This window comes from Corvus kubaryi, unplaced genomic scaffold, assembly GCF_017639235.1.
Source record: "Corvus kubaryi isolate FWS band 111438036 unplaced genomic scaffold, C.kubaryi_AGA036_p1.0 37396, whole genome shotgun sequence".
Lineage (NCBI taxonomy): Eukaryota > Metazoa > Chordata > Aves > Passeriformes > Corvidae > Corvus > Corvus kubaryi.
The window spans coordinates 6108705-6127787 of NW_024581135.1; the positions used below are offsets into that span (position 1 = coordinate 6108705).

Consider the following 19083-nt stretch of genomic DNA (forward strand, 5'->3'; position numbering starts at 1 on the left):
TTTAATTAGAAATAGTGTGAAATAACTATTTCTGAAGGAGGCTCAGAAATGGAGCTGGTTTGTAAAACAGTATTCTTTTTCCTGTTAGTCTCTCCCAGCTTTGGAGAGATACACCTTGGTCTTACTAAGCATGTCATTAAAGATAACACTTGTATTTAAGGAGCGGAGGGAATTATAAATATTTGTCATCAGCACTACCCCGTCACTGGGCACTAACTCCAACTGCAGTTCCTTCTCCACTCATTTCTTTCCTAAACCACATTTTGGCAAATAACTGCATTTCATTATTTCATTTTAAAAAGCCACCCAGCTGCATCAACATTTTCATGTTATTCTATATTGCTCCTTTACTTTCAAAATTAGGATAGGAAGATGTTGGGCCTTCATTATGCGTTTCCCCCTCCCCTCCTCTGAATCTTTGTTTGCAAATAAATACACTTCATGTAGGGGAAAGTATTTTTTCTGCTTCTTTCCCCAGTTCTGTAGGCTGAGAGGGGTTTTCTCTGAGTTAATGCAGCTGTACTGAAAAGTAAGCACCAGGTGGTGCTCTAAGGCTCCTGTTCAGACTTGCTATTCAGACATCAGAGTGAAAGGAACTTCTTTGGAGCAGTCAGCACAATGTTACGGCGAGCTGTTTAGGGCTTCCTGAAAAAAAAATCATCTGGGAATGAAATAACATCAAAGTACACAAATTACAATCTCTGTATAAGGTTTGAGTAACAGCAAATGTTGAGAGATGTCTTCTGCTGTAACTTAAAGATCAGTATTGCTTGACAGCAAGAACTTGCCCAGATGATTCCAGGTACACTTTAGAGAAAATTCTAGTTATTAAAGGAAATGAACTCTGAGATGGACCCACCATTTCACTGTAGGTATGTAGGATTTTGTATTTAGTTGATTTAAAAATGTTCTCAGCTCTTCAGTTTTGCTGTATTGAAATGTAGAAGAGCTGAGTTACCTCTGCCCTGCAGCAGTTCAGGTGGGTCACCTGAATGTGTCCACCCAGCCAGGAGAGCAGTGTTTTCAGGGCTGAAGGAGGGAGTGCTTTGGAAAGCAAAGAAATGAGACTCAGATTCCTGGGATGTTATTAGGTAGGAGGAAGCACACTGTTGCTGCTGCCTGAATTCACCTAAGAGTCACTTTTCCAGCTGGGTGAGGTACCACATCTCAGATTTCCTTTATCCACCCAGGAATTAGAGAGCAAACATGCCTCCTGCTGCCCTCCATGCCCTAAGCCGTGGACCCAGCCCCAGCCATGCAGATAACTCTGCTATGGTTGTTTTTTGCACCCAGAGCTGTGCTGGGATTCTTCTAAAGCTGAAAAAGGCCAAAAGGAGAAGGAAAGTTTATCTCCTTATTTCATCTTCCTCTAAATGGAAGGCAATATTAGCAAATGTCAACTGATATTTAAGCCTAAAGGGAAACGTGAGCATCTCAGAAAATGTTTTCACATTACCTTTCTCTAACTGAGTGAGAGTGTTTTTTGTGTTCATCCATTTGCCTGTTTATCTACTGATTGGAAGTCCTGGTCTGTTATTCCCATGTCAGCTAGTTCAGGGAACCTTATCTGTGGAGCAGACAATTTCAGTTAAATATTACTTCTGCTAGAGTATAAGTAGTGTGGAATAACTGTTTCTGAAGCCAGGTTCAGAAATGGACCTGATTTGTAAGACAGTCATCTTTCTCTTGGCGTCTCTCAGCCTTGGGATAGATGGGGAATTTGCTCGGAATTTTATCACCATTGCTGGGCCTCTACCCAGTGAGCTGGCAGAGAGATTGGGTCTGCAGGACCAGGTCCTGCCCAAGGACCAGCAGGGCCCTGGCATGGCTGCAGCACAGTGCCAGCCAGACCTTGTGGCTTCCGAGCTGCCCCGGTACTTCTCCCCGCTCCGTGAGCTCGGGGTGACGCACTACAAAGTCCTCCTGCCGTGGGCTCGCCTTCTTCCCGAGGGGAACGCCACGAAGGCGGATGGAGCCCAGGTGTGGTGCTACCGGCAGCTGCTGGAGGCCCTGGCTGCTGCAGGCCTCAGAGCCGTGCTGGTTCTGCACCAGGGGCGAGTGCCCGGCGCCGTGGCCGCGCAGGCCAGCGGGAGGAATGGCAGGGCTTTTAACAAGCTTTTTGTGGAGTATGCAGAGTTCAGCTTCCATGCCTTTGGGGACCTGGTGGATGCATGGCTCTCCTTCAGTGATCTGCCAGAGGTCCTTCAAAGCCTGCCCTACAATGACCCCCAGGAACAAGTCCAGGCTGTGGCTGCTGCTCATGAAGGATTTTACACTACTCTCCATGAGATGATCTCACCAGTGGGTAAGGAGAGCAGGGAGAGGGGTTTTTCAATATGACTCATAAATATTTCATGATGGAATTAAATGGCAACTGCTACATGCAGTCTCTGTAGATATTTTTGTGTTCCTTTTTCTGACCTGCAGAGGAAGGACTAAAACCTTTCTGAAATGTACCTGAAAGTGTGAAAAAACAAGGCACAAGAAGTCTCCTATGCAATAATAACTGTGAGGAAGTCTGCAATGTCCTTTGTTTGACTTTCCTTGTTGCAGATCCTGGGGTTTACAGTAATTAAATCCCAAATCTACTGGTGTTACACAGAGCAACAGAATTTCACCTCTTCCATGATGGGTACCTGGGATTTTCCGAGCAGCTGTCACCTTGGGTCTGCCTTCTTTGGCCTTGGAAATTTTCTGTCCCAGACAGACAACCAGTAGAGCTGGCTGAGTCACCATTTCTTTTCCCAAATTTTTAATTCTTGCATTTGTCAGGAATACTTTGTTGTACAGTTCACACTATCTGGTGATAGCCCTTGGAAGTTGCCCATCTTCCCTCCTGCATCTCCTGTCCCTCCAAGTTCCTGCCACCCCAGCATCTCAGAAGCATTCAGTATAGAATGGATTAAAAAAATTTAAAAACTGTAGAACCATCACAAAGGCATGAAAATTTGAATGGTGCCTTTGAATTTCTACCTTCTTCAGCTCTCCATTGAAACCACAATGGGTATTCTAAAATCAACTACCTGGAGCACTGTCTGATGTTCCACAGCTTCAACAATTTAAAACTGGTTTTAAAATAACTTCAGTAAACTGAAATTTTATTTGTCCTTAATATGTTACTAGCAGACTGCCTCTTTCTCTCTCAAGGTGGAAAGCTGTCCATTGCTTTGGAAATAAGCACTGTCCAAGACATGACTCCATCAGAATTGCTTTCAGTTTCTCTTCAGGTGACACCTTGAGGAAATATTTCCAAAATTATATATATTTGCCTTGATTTAGCTTTGTTTTTATGTATGGGATCAAATGACTTGTTGCAAGTTAAATAAGATTTTAGCAGGTTGATCAGTTGAACAGTTTGGTAAGCTTTAATTATTGGATTAGTCTGATTATGTGAAACTTGCTGATTTAAAAATTGTTTCAGCATCCTTTCTTGGCTGGTAGGCACTGATTAAGCTACATGGAGACAAATTTGTTCTCATAATTGACAATTTTAGCAATATACTTGCTAAATGACAAGGCGTCTCCAAAAAGTGTACCTGTTACCATTTTCTTTGCAGGTGTACTTAATGCACCACCAAATATATCAATACTTTATCTTAATTAGCTGCTATTTAAAATATCTGCTGATTTTGTTAAATCCCAGTCTGAGCTGTGCTAAAAGTGATGCAGTTTCACAGAGATGGCACAACACGAGGAGAATATAATCTCTACAAAGGCAATGACATCCTTTCTTAAAGATCCAGTTCCCTGTTCATAGCTGTCCTCACCCAGAGGATGTTGATGTAGGATACAGTGCACAGATGACACTGTGGGGTTTTTTGCTTAATCCTTCAAACCTTAGAACCAGGTCAAGCAACGTTGTAGGTGTGACATTGCAAGGATTTAAGCAAGGTGTGGTTTGTAGAGAGAGCAAAGAAGTTGTTTTAGATGAGCTGATGAAACTAGAAGAGAACCTTGGACTGAAAAACAAACTGAAATCTTATCAGTTTTCTTCCAACTTCATCAGCTGGTTTAATAAGAGAATGCAGTCTGTTCCTTTAAGGTTGTTGACTTCTAGTGGGAAAACCCTCGTGATATGGAATGATTAAAGATTTCTGAAGTGGACTTTCAACCAAGGGTTATTGATAAAGCCTACCTGAACCACACAGTTTAAAAGGTTTCTCTGATTAATCATAAACATAATCTTACTAATTAAGAAATTAACTGTAAATCATTAATATTAAATTCATAAAATAGAATTTAATTTAGTTTAACTTCTTCTTTTTTTAGTAAGAGACACGCAAAACACATCTTCCCATACAGTATCCAGTTTGGGCTCATTATATTGTCCAGGGCTCCCATGCAGCTATATGGCTTCTTACTCCCAAAATATGTCTTTATCAAACCTTACACAGTTTTATGTATTTTTAATGTAATACTTCAAAAAAAAACCCATTTTCCTCCAGCATGATTCTTTTCTTTTTCTCGTTTCCAGGATTCAGTAGACTTTGTGTCTCTTAGCCTTCAGTACCATTGTGGAAATGAAACAGATTTCTACAAGAAATTGAGTGAATTCCAGGTAATGTTATGCACAGCATTAGAATTATAGCAGCAAACAACAGGACATAAATAGGAGCAGAATTTCATGTGCTGTGATGCATGTCTAAACAGTTCTGACTTTCTGTGAGCTACACTAGGAAGCAGCTGCAAAGTGCTCATTTCTCTGTTGTTACTCTGACTTAAAAACAGTTGATGGAAAGTGCTGGAAAGGATTATCTTGGTCAATGCTTATTATTGCTGCATTAACAACTGGAATGGCAGAATTCTTTTGTCCAGGACTGAAAAACCTTCTCTCTCGCATGCTAAGTGTTTGATAAGCTGTTAGGCCAATACCTGTACACTGAAAGATATTAAACTCTAGCATGGGCTCTACAACGGTGCTACCAAACTTCACATTCCTCATCAGCAGAGGCAGTGCTAGAAATGTTGCTGAGGGTGAGTTTATTAACGGATTAGATCTCATGGCAGCACCAACATCAGTGATGCTGTAGGCTGGTACCTATTATTACATAAATTAACCTCTGTTAGTTTTTTGCATTCTTAAAATCCATAAGCACAGAGTCTTCCAGCATCTGGGTAGCAGGATAAGGAGCTGCCCATGTAAAATGCAAAAAATGCCAAGAACGTGGTTTTACTAGATGGCTGATGCTTCTCTTCATACTGCTCCCTGATTTCTGGTTTTGCAGAGTGTCTGGAAGGACAAAGACATCTTGGTTTTTAGTCTAAAGGTTCTTGATTGTGCTTCCGTGGAAGAGAATCCTTTCATACCAGCAGCTGCCATTGTCACAGGTGAGTGATGTTTCAAGAAGGAGGAGAGTTTTTTATTTAAAATCTGCATGATAACTTATGGCGGAAATTCCAAATCATCCAATCTAGGCTGCTGCTATTAGATAAAATAACTTTATGGTTTTTTATAGCCTTATTGGAAAATTAAGGGTGGATGGTGAACGTTGAGGGAGCGGAAGCAGGAAATCTTCCCCAAATCTTTTCGTCATTTTCATCAGCCTCAAGTTGCAGTGGGAGAGGTTTAGGTTGGATATTAGGAAAAATTTCTTCACTGAAAGGGTTGTCAAGCACTGTTACAGGCTGCCCAGGAAAGTGGGGGAGTCACCATCCCCTGTAGGAACTTAAAACACATGCAGATGTGTCACCTGGGGACATGGTTTAGTGTTGGATTGGCATGGTTGGCAATTCTGGAGTCACCATCCCCATAGGGCTTTAAAAGAAACATAGATGTGGCACTTAGGGACATGGTTTAGTGTTGTTTGGCAGTGCTGGGTTATCAGTTGGACTTGATGATCTTAGAGGTATTTTCCAACCTAAGTGATTCTATGATACTGTGATCATTTTTTAATATGCATTTTTAAGTTTAATTAAAAACTCAATACATTTGACCTGAGAAAAATAGCTATTAGTTATGAAGTGCACCTTGTTTCTCAAGGTGTAATTGCACAAACAGGGTCATGCAGTCCATGGCATCTAAGTTATGACTACACCCCTCACTTACCATTTGTTTGTTTTCAGCTATCAATAAAGAAGAAGCACGTATGGTTGGGTGTGATGTTAATGATTTCTTGGACTACTTCTCTGAGGTTTTGAGGTACTACAATCAAATACCGTAATACTATATAACACTACAAAAATGTACAGTAATAAACAGCATCCTCTAGAAACCTATGTGCAGGGAGAGACAAGACATTTTAGTGGTAAAGTCTGCTGTTAGTTGCTGAAGGGGCTGCAAAGGGCTGTCTTTCTGCTGAGCCAGTCTCTTCCAATTACTTGCAATCCTCTATCCTGCTACTAATCCTATAATGTAATCCTCTCTACTCTCTCATCCTTGGTTACCCAAATTGCACCTTCAAGCCAATAATTACAAGTACATATTTCAAGCCTTCTGCTTTTTTCAAGAGCAAAGTGGTTATAAATAAACAAATCCAATAGAGGCTTTCCTAGGGGAGAAGCCAACTGAGCTTATGGAAACATGGGAGATCTCATTGTGCAGGGAGATGCTAAGGATTACAGTAGCAGGATTGACTAGTTTTAGCTTATCCTATGGAAACTCATGAAGCAGTTGTAGCAAGGGAAATTGCTGCTCACTGCAAGGATTTTGTTGGCACCTCTGGCCTAACTAATGAATTATGAGACTCTCTGTGCAAAGAGCTGTTCTGTGGTTACCCCACTGCCCTGCACCTTCGTGTCCCAGCTGGGAGACAGCAGGGTTGGATTGATCAGATGTCAAAGGAGCTATAGGTGACTAATGTGACCTGAATGGGAACCACATGATTCCTTCCTACTCCATGTTTGCAAGTTCTATGGCACATGCATCTACCTTGGAGATTTTAACTTCTATTTATTCTATTTCCAGCGAAACAAATACTTTGCAGGAAAACCTAGATGCTGTTCTTGCCCCTCGGTCCTCCTATCAAACAGTCTGGGAAATGTTTGCTGAACAGTCTGAATCGGAGAGGGATTCTTTCCTGCAAGATGTTTTCCCACGTGGTTTCCTCTGGGGCATATCCACAGGTGCCTTTAACATCGAAGGAGCTTGGGCAGAGGATGGGAAAGGAGAAAGCATCTGGGATCAGTTTGGGCATGGGGGCCATGTCCACATGAACCAAACAGCAGACGTGGCATGTGATAGCTACTATAAAACCAGCTATGACATTTACCTGCTTAGGGGTCTTCACCCCCAGCTGTACAAATTTTCTTTATCCTGGTCTAGAATTTTCCCTGCTGGCACCAACGAGACCATCAATTCCAAGGGTGTTGATTATTACAGCCGATTAATTGACCAGTTGTTAGACTCTAACATTGAGCCCATGGTGACTCTCTTCCACTGGGACCTGCCCCAAGCTTTGCAGGCTCTTGGTGGCTGGCAGAATGAAAGTATCATAGATGCTTTTGTGAGCTACGCAGACTTCTGCTTTTCCACGTTTGGGGATCGGGTCAAGCTCTGGATTACATTCCATGAGCCCTGGGTTATCAGCTACGCTGGCTATGGCACTGGAGAGCATCCTCCAGGAATCACTGACCCGGGAGCAGCATCTTACAAGGTAGGGGCACAGGAATAATTGGGATCCTGCAGCTACTCTTGGTGGGTTGTTTTCCTCTGATGGTTCTGTGCTTTAACTATGTTCAAGCCTAAAGTGGTCTCTGAGACAACAATGTGGTTGTTGTCTACGATACTTGTTAAAAATGGGTTAGTTAACAGAGGCTAGGTGTTATTACTTCATTTTTCTATTCTGAAAGCTGGTGTTGATGGATAGTTAGATTCTTTTGCTTATTCCAAAACTTCCTACACTCCTTGTCTATCATTGTTTTGTCAAGGTGTTTTCTTTTGGATGGAGAGGACATTTTCACGTGGCAATAAACCCAATGCTTAAGAGTTTCTATGCAATGCAGTCTGACACATTTTCCTCTGCTTTCTGCTCCCAGGTTGCTCACACAATTCTCAAGGCTCATGCCAAGGTCTGGCACCTGTATAACAGCAAATACCGTTCTCAGCAACTGGGAAAGGTGGGGCTGGTGCTGAACTCAGACTGGGCTGAACCCAAGACTCCAGCCAGCTCCGAGGATGTGAGGGCATCTGAGAGGTACCTGCAGTTCATGCTTGGCTGGTTTGCTCACCCCATATTTGTTAATGGTGATTACCCAGATATGCTGAAGGCTCAGATCCAGGAAGTGAACCAGCAGTGCTCCACAACAGTTGCACAGCTGCCTGTGTTTACGGAGGAGGAGAAGTCCTGGGTGAAAGGGACTGCAGATTTCTTTGGCCTTTCCCATTACACTTCCCGCCTGGTCAGTGCCGGGGCTAATGGGATGTGCACACCAGGCTATGAGAGCATTGGGAACTTCTCCTTGCATGTAGATCCTTCCTGGCCACAGGCTGCCTCTTCTTGGATCCATGTGGTCCCTTGGGGATTAAGAAGGCTGCTGAAGTTTGTATCCCAGGAATACACCGGGTCAAAGATCCCAATATACATAGCAGGGAGTGGTGTGCCAACAGGAGACACCGGGGATCTTCTCAACGACACTCTGCGAGTGGATTATTTCCGCCAGTACATCGATGAGGCCCTGAAGGGTATGGAGAAATCAAATTATTTTATTTTTTTTTAATCATGGCAAGTAGTTATTCTAGCCCTTCCATGGTGGTTAACTTTAAAACATCACCACTTGCACAGTGATGTGATGTCAGCTGCCTGTTGTGTAGGTAATGAGTGTGACTTTATATACTTAAGCCTCTCTGGTGTCCAGATACAGAACTCTCCATTCTCTTTAGATGTTGGAATGCATATTTCATATTTATGAATTAATGTAGCCTGGACCCTAAGGTCAGTCCCTCTGTGAGAACACTGGTTTTTTATATACTCCTGCTCCCCTGGAGATGATTGGCCTGCAGGCTCTTGCATGAAGACATCTCATAAATTGGGGCTGAACTGCCTCTACCGATTAATCGGATCTAACTGGCAGCAAGCACTTCATACTGAAAATATCTCCATAAAATTTCTACCTCAATCATTTTGAGAATGTTTAAGTTATGCTTGTAGAATGTTCAAGTTACGCTTGTATCTTTGCAAGATGTGTATTGTTTGACATAAAAATAGTGTTAGTGGCAAGTTCTGGACAAGCATAGAGAGCTGAGATTTCAAATAGAGATTTGACTGATGCTCTCTAGATAGACTAAACAATACTGTCAGGAAAACATTAAATATGATGCATTAAATATATTGGTGATCAGTGTGTACTGAAGATCAGCATTTGATCTTCTTGACGTAGATCTCAACATACTGCTAGAAGTGTTGAAAGAGCTACAGAAAACACAATTTAGCATTGCTGTTATGCCTCATCAGAAGTAAAGAGGATGGACTGCACATGGGAGTGAACTTTTTTTGAATGAGAGAGATTTCGTGCGTTTTTTTGTAGGCAATGTGAGGAGGGATGCTGGACTTGCCTCTGCTGGTATTGGGTACACTGTTCTGCTAAAAGAAGCTCTCCTGTGCTCAGGGAATATAGACAAGCTCTAAATACCTGCAATGTTTCACTTAAATTACAGTGTTAAATCTAAAAGTGCACCATACATCTAAATTGATGAAATCTGCTTGAAAACAAGAACACAGGGAAGGGATACCAGTGGCACAAGTGTCCTGTACTCAGATACCTCTTGAGTAATACTTCTTTTCTCACACATTTCTATCACTAAGCATATCACCAGCTCCTATTACTGTGCTGACTGCTTTTTCTGCCAGATATTCTTAATTGTTTGGGAGGTTTTTCTAGCCTTTAAAACCGTTTGTAAGTGCTTGGCTTGTCACACATATCCTTGGCTGTGCTGCTTCTGTTGTGCTGAGCTGTGTTCAGGAAATGTTCAGGTGGGTAATTACAGTGTCTCGTTGTTTCTGTGGCAGCGGTGAAACTGGATGCTGTTGATGTTCGGTCCTACATTGCTCGATCCCTGCTTGATGGCTTTGAGGGCCCAGTGGGATACAGCCTAAAATTTGGGCTGCATCACGTGAACTTTGAAGATAGCAACAGACCAAGGACTCCCAAGGCATCTGCTTACTTCTATTCCAGTGTTATTGAAAAGAATGGTTTTCCATCCAAAGCCTTGGGCAGATCTTCTGCACCAGTGGTGTTTGACCGACCTGTGCCATCAAAGCTGCCTAATTTACCAGCATCAGAAGTTCCCTCCAAAGCAAAAGTTGTCTGGCAGAAGTTTTCATCCCAGACTGCTCATGAAAGAGACATGTACTTTTATGGGACATTCCCAGAGGATTTTACATGGGGTGTGTCTTCCTCTGCCTACCAGATAGAGGGAGGTTGGGATGCCGATGGCAAAGGACCCAGCATTTGGGATAACTTCACCCATGTCCCAGGGAATATAAACAATAATGATACTGGAGATATAGCTTGTGATAGCTACAACAAGGTGGAGGAAGATATTTACCTGCTGAGAGCCTTAGGGGTAAAGAATTACCGTTTTTCCCTGTCCTGGCCTCGAATTTTCCCCACTGGAAGGAACAACTCAATCAACAGCCACGGAGTTGACTACTACAACCGTCTCATTGATGGACTGGTTGCAAACAACATCACTCCAATTGTCACTCTCTACCACTGGGACCTGCCACAAGCTCTTCAGGACATTGGTGGCTGGGAGAGTGATGAGCTGATTGACCTGTTTGACAGCTTTGCTGACTTCTGTTTCCGGACCTTTGGGGACAGGGTGAAGTTCTGGATTACGTTCAATGAACCCAACATCATTGCCTGGCTGGGCTATGGCCTCGGGACATTCCCACCCAGTGTCAAGGACCCTGGCAGTGCTCCCTACAGGGTTGCCCACATCTTACTGAAAGCTCATGCCAGGGCCTACCACACCTACGATGACAAATACAGAGCAAGTCAGGCAGGGGTCATTGCCCTGTGCCCCTTCATTAGCTGGGCTGAGCCGAAGACACCAAGCGACCCCAGGGACATTGAAGCTGCTGACAGGTACCTGCAGTTTTTGGTGGGTTGGTTCACACACCCAATTTTCAAAAATGGGGACTACCCCGAGGTCATGAAGTGGAAAGTTGGGAACAGGAGTGAGCTCCAGAACCTGCCGTCGTCGCGCCTGCCGGTTTTCACCGAGGAGGAGCGTGAATACATCCGGGGCACAGCAGATGTCTTCTGCTTCAACACATACTCCTCCAAAATTGTAACCCATTCAACAACACGTCTGAAGCCCTTCTCTTACGAGTATGACCAGGAGCTTTCAAAAACAGTTGACAGCTCCTGGCCTTCCTCAGCTCTCAGTGACCATCGGGCTGTGGCCTGGGGTCTGAGGAGGCTACTGAACTGGATCAAAGAGGAATATGGAAACCCCCCAATATATATCATTGAGAATGGAGTGGGGGTAAAGACCAAATTGGATGTTAATGACAATGCCAGGATATTTTACTACAAAACATACATTGATGAAGCTTTAAAAGGTACCAGAATTTTCTTTTGTTCTGTTGGTGTTGTGTGTCTCCTCTCTAGATTTCTGGTTATTTTAGTTCTTTGAAGAGTACTTTTTAAAAGCGATTGATATCAGTTTTTAAATAGTCTAAACACAATATAAGCATAGTGCTTGTTTTTATTATCTCCTTTGCATGGTTGTGCTTTGTTTCCTCCAACAAGAAGATACTCTTAATGATCTTAGTTGACCAGTGCCACCTGTATGTAACTAGGAGCCTGTATGTGCTTGTGTGTGAATTCTGTAGGATTCATTTAAAGTGTGATTATGCCACTGATGCTCCTCCATTTATTTTCTGGTCTTTCAGCTTACAAGGTAGATGGTGTTAATCTGAAAGGATACAACGTTTGGTCTCTGATGGATAACTTTGAATGGGTGGATGGTTATGATCCAAAATTTGGATTGCACCAGATTGATTTTGACAACCCCAACAGGCCAAGAACGCCAAAGCGCTCTGCTGTGTACTATGCAGAAATCATCCGCAATAACGGCATCCCACTGCCCAAGGAAGAGGAATTTTTGTATGGAGAGTTTCCAGACAACTTCTGGTGGAGCGTAGCAACTGCAGCTTACCAGGTCAGGAAACTGATATGGGCTCCTGAAGTATCTGTGGAGAGTTAACTCATTGTGTGGCACCACAAAGAATAACAGGCTGAATTCTTTGCTAGGCCAAGACATAAATTTGGGTTTGCTAACAATATCTCCCCCATTTTCAATTACAGATTGAAGGAGGATGGAGAGCAGATGGGAAAGGACTTAGCATTTGGGACAAATATTCCCACACTCCCTTGAGAATTGGCAATGATGCAACTGGAGATGTAGCTTGTGACAGCTACCACAAGATTGAGGAGGATGTGGAAATGCTGAAAAGCCTCAAGGTGTCTCACTATCGTTTTTCAATCTCCTGGTCCCGTGTCCTCCCAGATGGGACCACCAGATACATCAATGAAATGGGACTGAACTACTATGAAAGGCTGATCGATGCCCTTCTGGCAGCCAACATTATGCCTCAGGTAACTAAACCCAGTAACTTTCAGGTAACTAAAAAATAGTAAACCCCAAATCTGATGCTCAGAGCAACATGTGTGTTTCCTCAGAGCAACATGTGTGTTTCCGTCCATACCCTTCTCCACACAGAAATTGTTTTTCATGGTTTTTCATTTCATTTTGTGAAGAAACATGGGTTATTGAATAAGCAAAGGAACTTGGAATGTAGGGATATGTCGAAATTACTCCCCAGAAAGACCACAGTAACCTTATTGTTGGCTGTTTCCAATTGCCTTCTCATCCCTCATGTGCTTGGAAATAGATTCCACGGGAACCTATGCAGGGTTCTTTCCAGACACTGAGGTGAGACTGACTAACATAGTTCCCAGGATCTTCCTTCTTGCCTTTCTTAGAGACGGATGTAACTTTGTTCTTTTCCTGGGAGTCAGGAAGCTCCACTGGTCGGTGTTGTTTGTCACATACAATGGATGGTGACCTCACCCCTGCATCAATCAGCTCTTTTAGCACTGTTGAGTGACTATGAGCTGTCCTCATACCTCTGCACCAGCCCAGACAGGTGTTCTAGTGGATCGTATTGCACCTGAGAATCAGTGCAGGTGCAGCAGTCCTTGACTGATGAGTTCTTGCTGTCACAAGGTGGTTTTTGGTAAAAGGTTCCATCTTCATTAGGCAGTCCCTAAAGAAACTGGCAAAAAGGTATTTTACTGAGTGCATGAGTGATTGCTACAACATCAAACTACGTTAGGAACAGGTAACTGTAGATCAAAGTACAGTTTATTTGTGTTCATGAATGAGTCTGAGTTACTGCAAGAATGACTGGTTGAGTCCCTTGTCCTGCTGTCTTTCCACACAGGTAACTCTTTATCACTGGGACCTCCCACAGGCGCTGCAGGACGTCGGTGGGTGGGAGAATGATACTATAATTCAGAGGTTTAAGGAATATGCTGAGGTCCTTTTCCAGAGGCTGGGGGATAAAGTGAAATTTTGGATAACCCTCAATGAACCCTACAACACTGCATATCTTGGCTATGGTGTTGGCACAGCTGCTCCAGGTAAGACTGCTGGGCATAACCTCACAGCCTTCACAGCACTGTCAGCACAATTGTTTTATGCTGCAGCAGAGAAGCTGCTTGGGGCTTGCAAAGGTAGAACAAGGAAGACGGTGTGGTGTGGACAGATTGGATTGTTGTGGTCCTTTCTCTCTGCCTGTCACCTCCAAGACCCATCCTCCTTCTTCCACTCTTCTACTCCACCCCTCCTCTGCAGCCTCTAGATTACACTTGTTGCCCAGAGTAGACCTCATTTCCTAAACACCTCTGGGGACTTGTGGAGAAGAGTTAGGGCTGGAGGAGGACACAGCTTAGCAGCAGGGTAGAACCAAGAGGAGGGGATGTGAGTGAACCTGAACACACAGCTTTCTGCTCTCCATAGTGGCAGCAGCAGCCTGTTGCCAGGACTGGCAGCCCATGTCCCGCTCCTGAGGGAGGAGGGGGCGATGCAGGGTCCTCCTTGCACAGCCTTCCCATGGCAGCTGCTCCTTCAGCTGCCTGTGCCAAGCCCAGGGCTGGGCTCGGGGCACCAGGTGTTGCATGTTCATTCCTTTACCAGGGGCAGTTCTGGGTGCCCCGAGGTTGTGTTAACCTGGGAGGCAGCCATGAGAGGGCTGGGAAGTGCTGTCCACTGCCTGTGCTGTCCCTGTCCCTGCAGGCATCTCCGTTCGGCCAGGGCGCGCTCCCTACGTGGTGGGACACAACCTGATCAAGGCACACGCAGAGGTCTGGCACCTCTACAACGAGACCTACCGGGCCAAGCAGGGAGGGCTCATCTCCATCACCATCAACTCTGACTGGGCAGAACCACGCAACCCGCACAACCAGGAGGATGTGGGAGCTGCCAGACGATTCTTGCAGGTACAGAGAGCCCTGGTCATAGCTCTCCCTGCTGCTCCTGGTCACACCCCCTCTCCAGGTGCTGGATGTGCCCAGAGCCTAGGTCAGCATCTCATTGAAATAAAAGGATGAGGCAGAGGCATCACTGCATGGAAATGTATGTAGCCTCTTACGAGGGCTGATCAAGAATGCAACAGAAATGAGACAAAATATGGTTGCAGTGACAAAAGCTTATTAAATTTACTCCTGTTATATTGGCATCCATCCTTGGGTATCTCCGTGTGCCTGTTCGTTATAAATTCAGGTATCACCTATAAAGCAGCACATGACAGAGGAATGGCTAAATCCCATGTTTTGATATATGATTTATCCTCCCTTATTTCCTGGTTTAGTTTTTTCTAGGGTGGTTTGCTCATCCCATTTTCAAAAATGGTGATTATAATGAAGTGATGAAAAGAAGGATTCGGGATCGAAGTCTGGCTCAGGGCCTGAGCAAGTCCCGGTAAGAGCCCAGGCACACACCTGCTTTTGTTTCACTAACTGTGCTGAAACCTGCTTTTCTTATAGAAATGATACATTTCAATGATTCTATTCCAATGTTACTGTACAAAAGCTTATTATATCCTCACAGAAAAATTCTAGTGTACATTTTCATAGAACCACAGAATGGTTTGTGTTGGAACCTTAAAAATCACTTCGTTCCAATCTAGGCAGGGGGGCTTTGCCTATTCCCTGTCTTTACCTCTTTTGCAAACTAAATTTACTAATGTAATGTATCTTTGGGGTGATAAATTGTCAGCTCAGTGACACAGTAACTGCCCTGCATTAGACACAGTACTTTACCTGATGCCTGTGGTAAATTTGTTTAACTTTTCTTAAAACTATGTAGTAAACTCATTGGTCCCTCTCAATTACATTCTAATTTTCCATTCCCAGTTCCCACTTTCTCTCCTTGTGCTTGTGGTGCTGGTACCAGGGATCCCAGCAGTACCCATGGAGTGTGTGCAAAGTGTATTCTCTGTTTTCTCTTGCAGACTTCCAGAATTTACTGAGAGTGAAAAACAAAGAATTAAAGGCACATATGACTACTTTGGTCTAAATCATTATACCACAGTTTTAACATACAACCTAAACTATCCTAAGGGTGTTATATCATATGACTCTGATAGGTAAGAGATGAATGTAAATTATTGGTCAAGTAAAATCTGCACACCTGGAGCCTGGGTCAACTGACAAGTATAAAATTTATAGCAAATAAAGCTCTGAGATAGGTGTTTTAAGCTGTTATAACCAATACCAGGAAAAATATATCCAAACAGTACCTGTGGTGCTTTTATTTTCACAAAAGTCCAGCAATAGCCCTTTTTTTTTACAGACATGAGATGATAAACAATATTTATCATATTTCCTGCCCCCAGTCTGCAGTTTGAACTGTGTTATCCTGGTTTATGGATATTGATCCATTTGCTGTTTAACAGATTTAGGTCCCCCACTGCATTGGATAAATGTAAGTTCAAACCCTAAATCACTTCGTGGTTAAGTATGCCTAAGTCAAGATTTTAAATTTATATACTAATTTCTTTCCCCAGCTTCAAAAGGTAAACAGTAGGCGTTTACTAGTGTTTCTAATGACAATTCAGGTAATGGTGGGACCACACAGAGGTGAAATTATCTAATGTTTAGCCCTTTAGGACAGTGGGTTGTCTTTCATTCCTGCACATAGGTGTAAAGGGCAATTTTGTGTGCTCAAGCACTCTATTATGTCTTGAAAAGTAGAAATGGTGTTGTAGCATACAAAGGTTTGGAACCAACATCACATCCTCAGCCACAGCTGATTTACACAGCGTATGACTGTAAAGCAAAGCATGAGAAGTGGTTTTCAGGCTTGTGAGCACCAGCAGCACCTCAGCCCTGGGCATGGAGGTGCCTGGCACATGGGACTGGCCCTGAGCAGTGTCCTTCTCCACAGGGGCACAGCCACAGTGACCGACCGCAGCTGGCTGAACTCTGGTTCCATCTGGCTGAAGGTGACACCCTTTGGATTCAGGAAGATCCTCAGGTGGATAAAGGAAGAGTACAACAACCCTCCCATTTATGTGACCGAAAATGGGGTCTCGGAAAGGGGAGCCTTTCAATTCAATGACACTTGGAGAATGCATTACTATCGGACCTACATTAATGAGGCACTGAAAGGTAAGAGTGATTATTGACATCTGGTCAACCAAAGCTCTAGAGAGCAGCAGTGGCTTTGCCATAAGACTGATGTGTGTGAAGCAAGTTTTGAAGAGCTGAAAGGCCACTGCCATCACACTTGCAAGTTACACAGTCACATGGGCTTACCGAATCCACTACCAACAGCCTTTGGGTTTACCAAAAACTGCCCCATGGATAGTCACAACTGTGCCAGGAAAGATGATCTAAAGGAAGAACAAACTGTGGGTTTAGTGGGGTAACCTGCAGGTTCTTTGATTTGCTGCACCTGGTGAGACAAGGTACTACTACCTGATAAACTCCTATTTTGGCTTCTAGTCTGACTACTGCTGTGTCTAAAAACTGCATCTTTGTTAAAAAACCGTAAAAACCCAACCCCCAAACTGGTTTCAGTTACAGCAGTGGTCAAACAACTTCAGGAAAGGGCTTTTTCAGTTTGCTTTTCTGACATACTGGGAACTGCCAGCCAGGTGTTCAGGAAGTGCTCATTTACTGCCTTGTAGCAGCAAGGCCCCACATACAGTAGTTTAAGCAATGGTTGCATTTTGATGGCTTTTCTTCTCTGTTCCTAAACCTTTGTTTCTTGAACAAAAACTTTGATTTTTGAAGCAGAGAAAAGCAGCGCCCACTCCTGGGCACTGAGTGAACTACCCTGGCTGCTTGTTGGCTGTAACTTGGCAGCTGAGCTACCTCAAAGCCGCTGAGCCAAGTCAACACAGGAAAGAGATGGGAATAGGGAGAACAAAACCAATGAGGCCAAAGTGGCAATAACCTCACTGTGGGCTAAGTGTGGATGTGCTGGAGCACCTTCCTGCCCTGGCTGGCTGAGGGGTGACCACCAACCTGCTCTCTCTTCTCTCTTCTCTGCCTGCAGCCGTTGCACTCGATGGCGTTGACTTACGGGGCTACACTGCATGGACACTGATGGATAACTTCGAGTGGGCAGTGGGGTATCAGGAAAAGTTTGGGTTCTACCACGTAAATTTCTCAGACCCTGCCTTGCCACGGCGCCCCAAGGCCTCAGCCAAGTATTACTCACAGATCATAAACTGCAATGGGTTTCCAGACCCAGCAACAGGCCCACATCCCTGTCTGGAACAGGAGCCAGAAGGTAAGTGACGCAGCAGAAATGATGCTTTTGTGTTTGCATCTGATCCTAAAAGAGTTCCATAATCTTAAGGTCTTTAGAGACACCACCATTTTCTGCACTATTATTTTTAAGGACTCCAATCAATGTCACTTCCCTATGCAACACCAGACCAACAACACAATCTTGTGCAAGAGCACCTTAACACGCCGGTCTCCAAAATGAAGCAAAAGCTATTCCATTAGACTTTTCTCTAACGGAACTGCCCAAGACGCTTTCCAAACCGCACACATTCAATACTCCCACAAGATTGTTTAGAAAAAGTTTTGAATGCTTTATACAAATCCTTGTTTTGGGTAAGGCTTTGGAAATACCGATTCTTTTGTGATTTGTGTCTTCTCAACTGGAGCAGTACAATGAACAGCCACCAGTGTTAGTGTGGGGGTTTGGGAATGAGAATACTCACCTGTACTACCAGGAATTACACTATCAGCCTCAGCTGTGCATTTACTCTGAGCTGAAATTGGTTCAACCCCTGATTCCCCAGAATTATGGCCCCTGCCAGAATACTGGACAGCACTGCTGAAAGCCTTGTTGGAGGCAGGAAGCAGCAGTGCCCACAGCTGCATGGAACAGGTCCCCCAGGCTCTGTCCTAACACTTTCTCGTTGTTTTCCCGTTCAGTGACACCAACAGAGCCCACTCTGGGAGCAGCTGACAGCGTGAGCTTTTTGGGATTGGAATTGACATCCCAGAATGCAGAAATAGCACTCTATGTGCTTTTTGCTCTTTCTGCAGTTGGAGCATTGGGCTTGGCTCTTTTTGCATACAAATATGGAAAATCATCCAAAAGATCCCATAAACAATCACATATGGAACTTAGTAATAAAATGTAACATTTCCACCTGATAAAATGTTTGTTTGGTTTGTTTTTTCTTAAAAGAAAAGGTCTATACCACCAGGAAACCAGTGCTTGCAGTATTGCAGCTATCTTGCCTCAGAGATGGCTCCCCAGCATTTTGTTGTTTGCTTTCCAATTTAAAAAGGGGGAGGAAAATTATTTTTCTATGTTAACTGTCTCTTTTGTCCATGGGCATTATTGATTTGATTTCTTAAAGACCAAAGTAAAATTGCTTGTTGCTATCTGCATATAAGGATTCTCAACTTCAGCTGGCATCTGTCCTTGCTTCATCATCATCAAGCAACAGTTCTGAAAGGAACCTGTGGAAGTTCTCTGCTTCTTAGACTTTACAGATTGGATTTTCACCCCTCTTTTCCTTTACTTCATGTACAACAAAGTCATTTTAACTGGAACAAAATGTTTGTCTGCTGTATTTTAAATTTCAGTGCATGGCCCTG

At 43.7% G+C, this 19083-nt stretch overlaps 1 protein-coding gene across 1 annotated transcript; it reads left to right on the forward strand.

The window, feature by feature from the left end:
- The first annotated feature begins 1653 nt into the window (after nucleotides 1–1653).
- Nucleotides 1654–18623, forward strand: LCT (lactase). Its single transcript, XM_042041281.1, has 17 exons — nucleotides 1654–2305; nucleotides 3148–3227; nucleotides 4475–4558; nucleotides 5226–5328; nucleotides 6064–6139; nucleotides 6905–7592; nucleotides 7975–8620; nucleotides 9945–11504; nucleotides 11838–12106; nucleotides 12253–12543; nucleotides 13392–13590; nucleotides 14246–14448; nucleotides 14820–14929; nucleotides 15462–15596; nucleotides 16397–16620; nucleotides 17513–17749; nucleotides 18409–18623. The coding sequence occupies exons 1-17, from the start codon at nucleotides 1654–1656 to the stop codon at nucleotides 18618–18620; spliced, it is 5769 nt and encodes a 1922-aa protein (XP_041897215.1). The 3' UTR covers nucleotides 18621–18623.
- The last annotated feature ends 460 nt before the right edge of the window (nucleotides 18624–19083 follow it).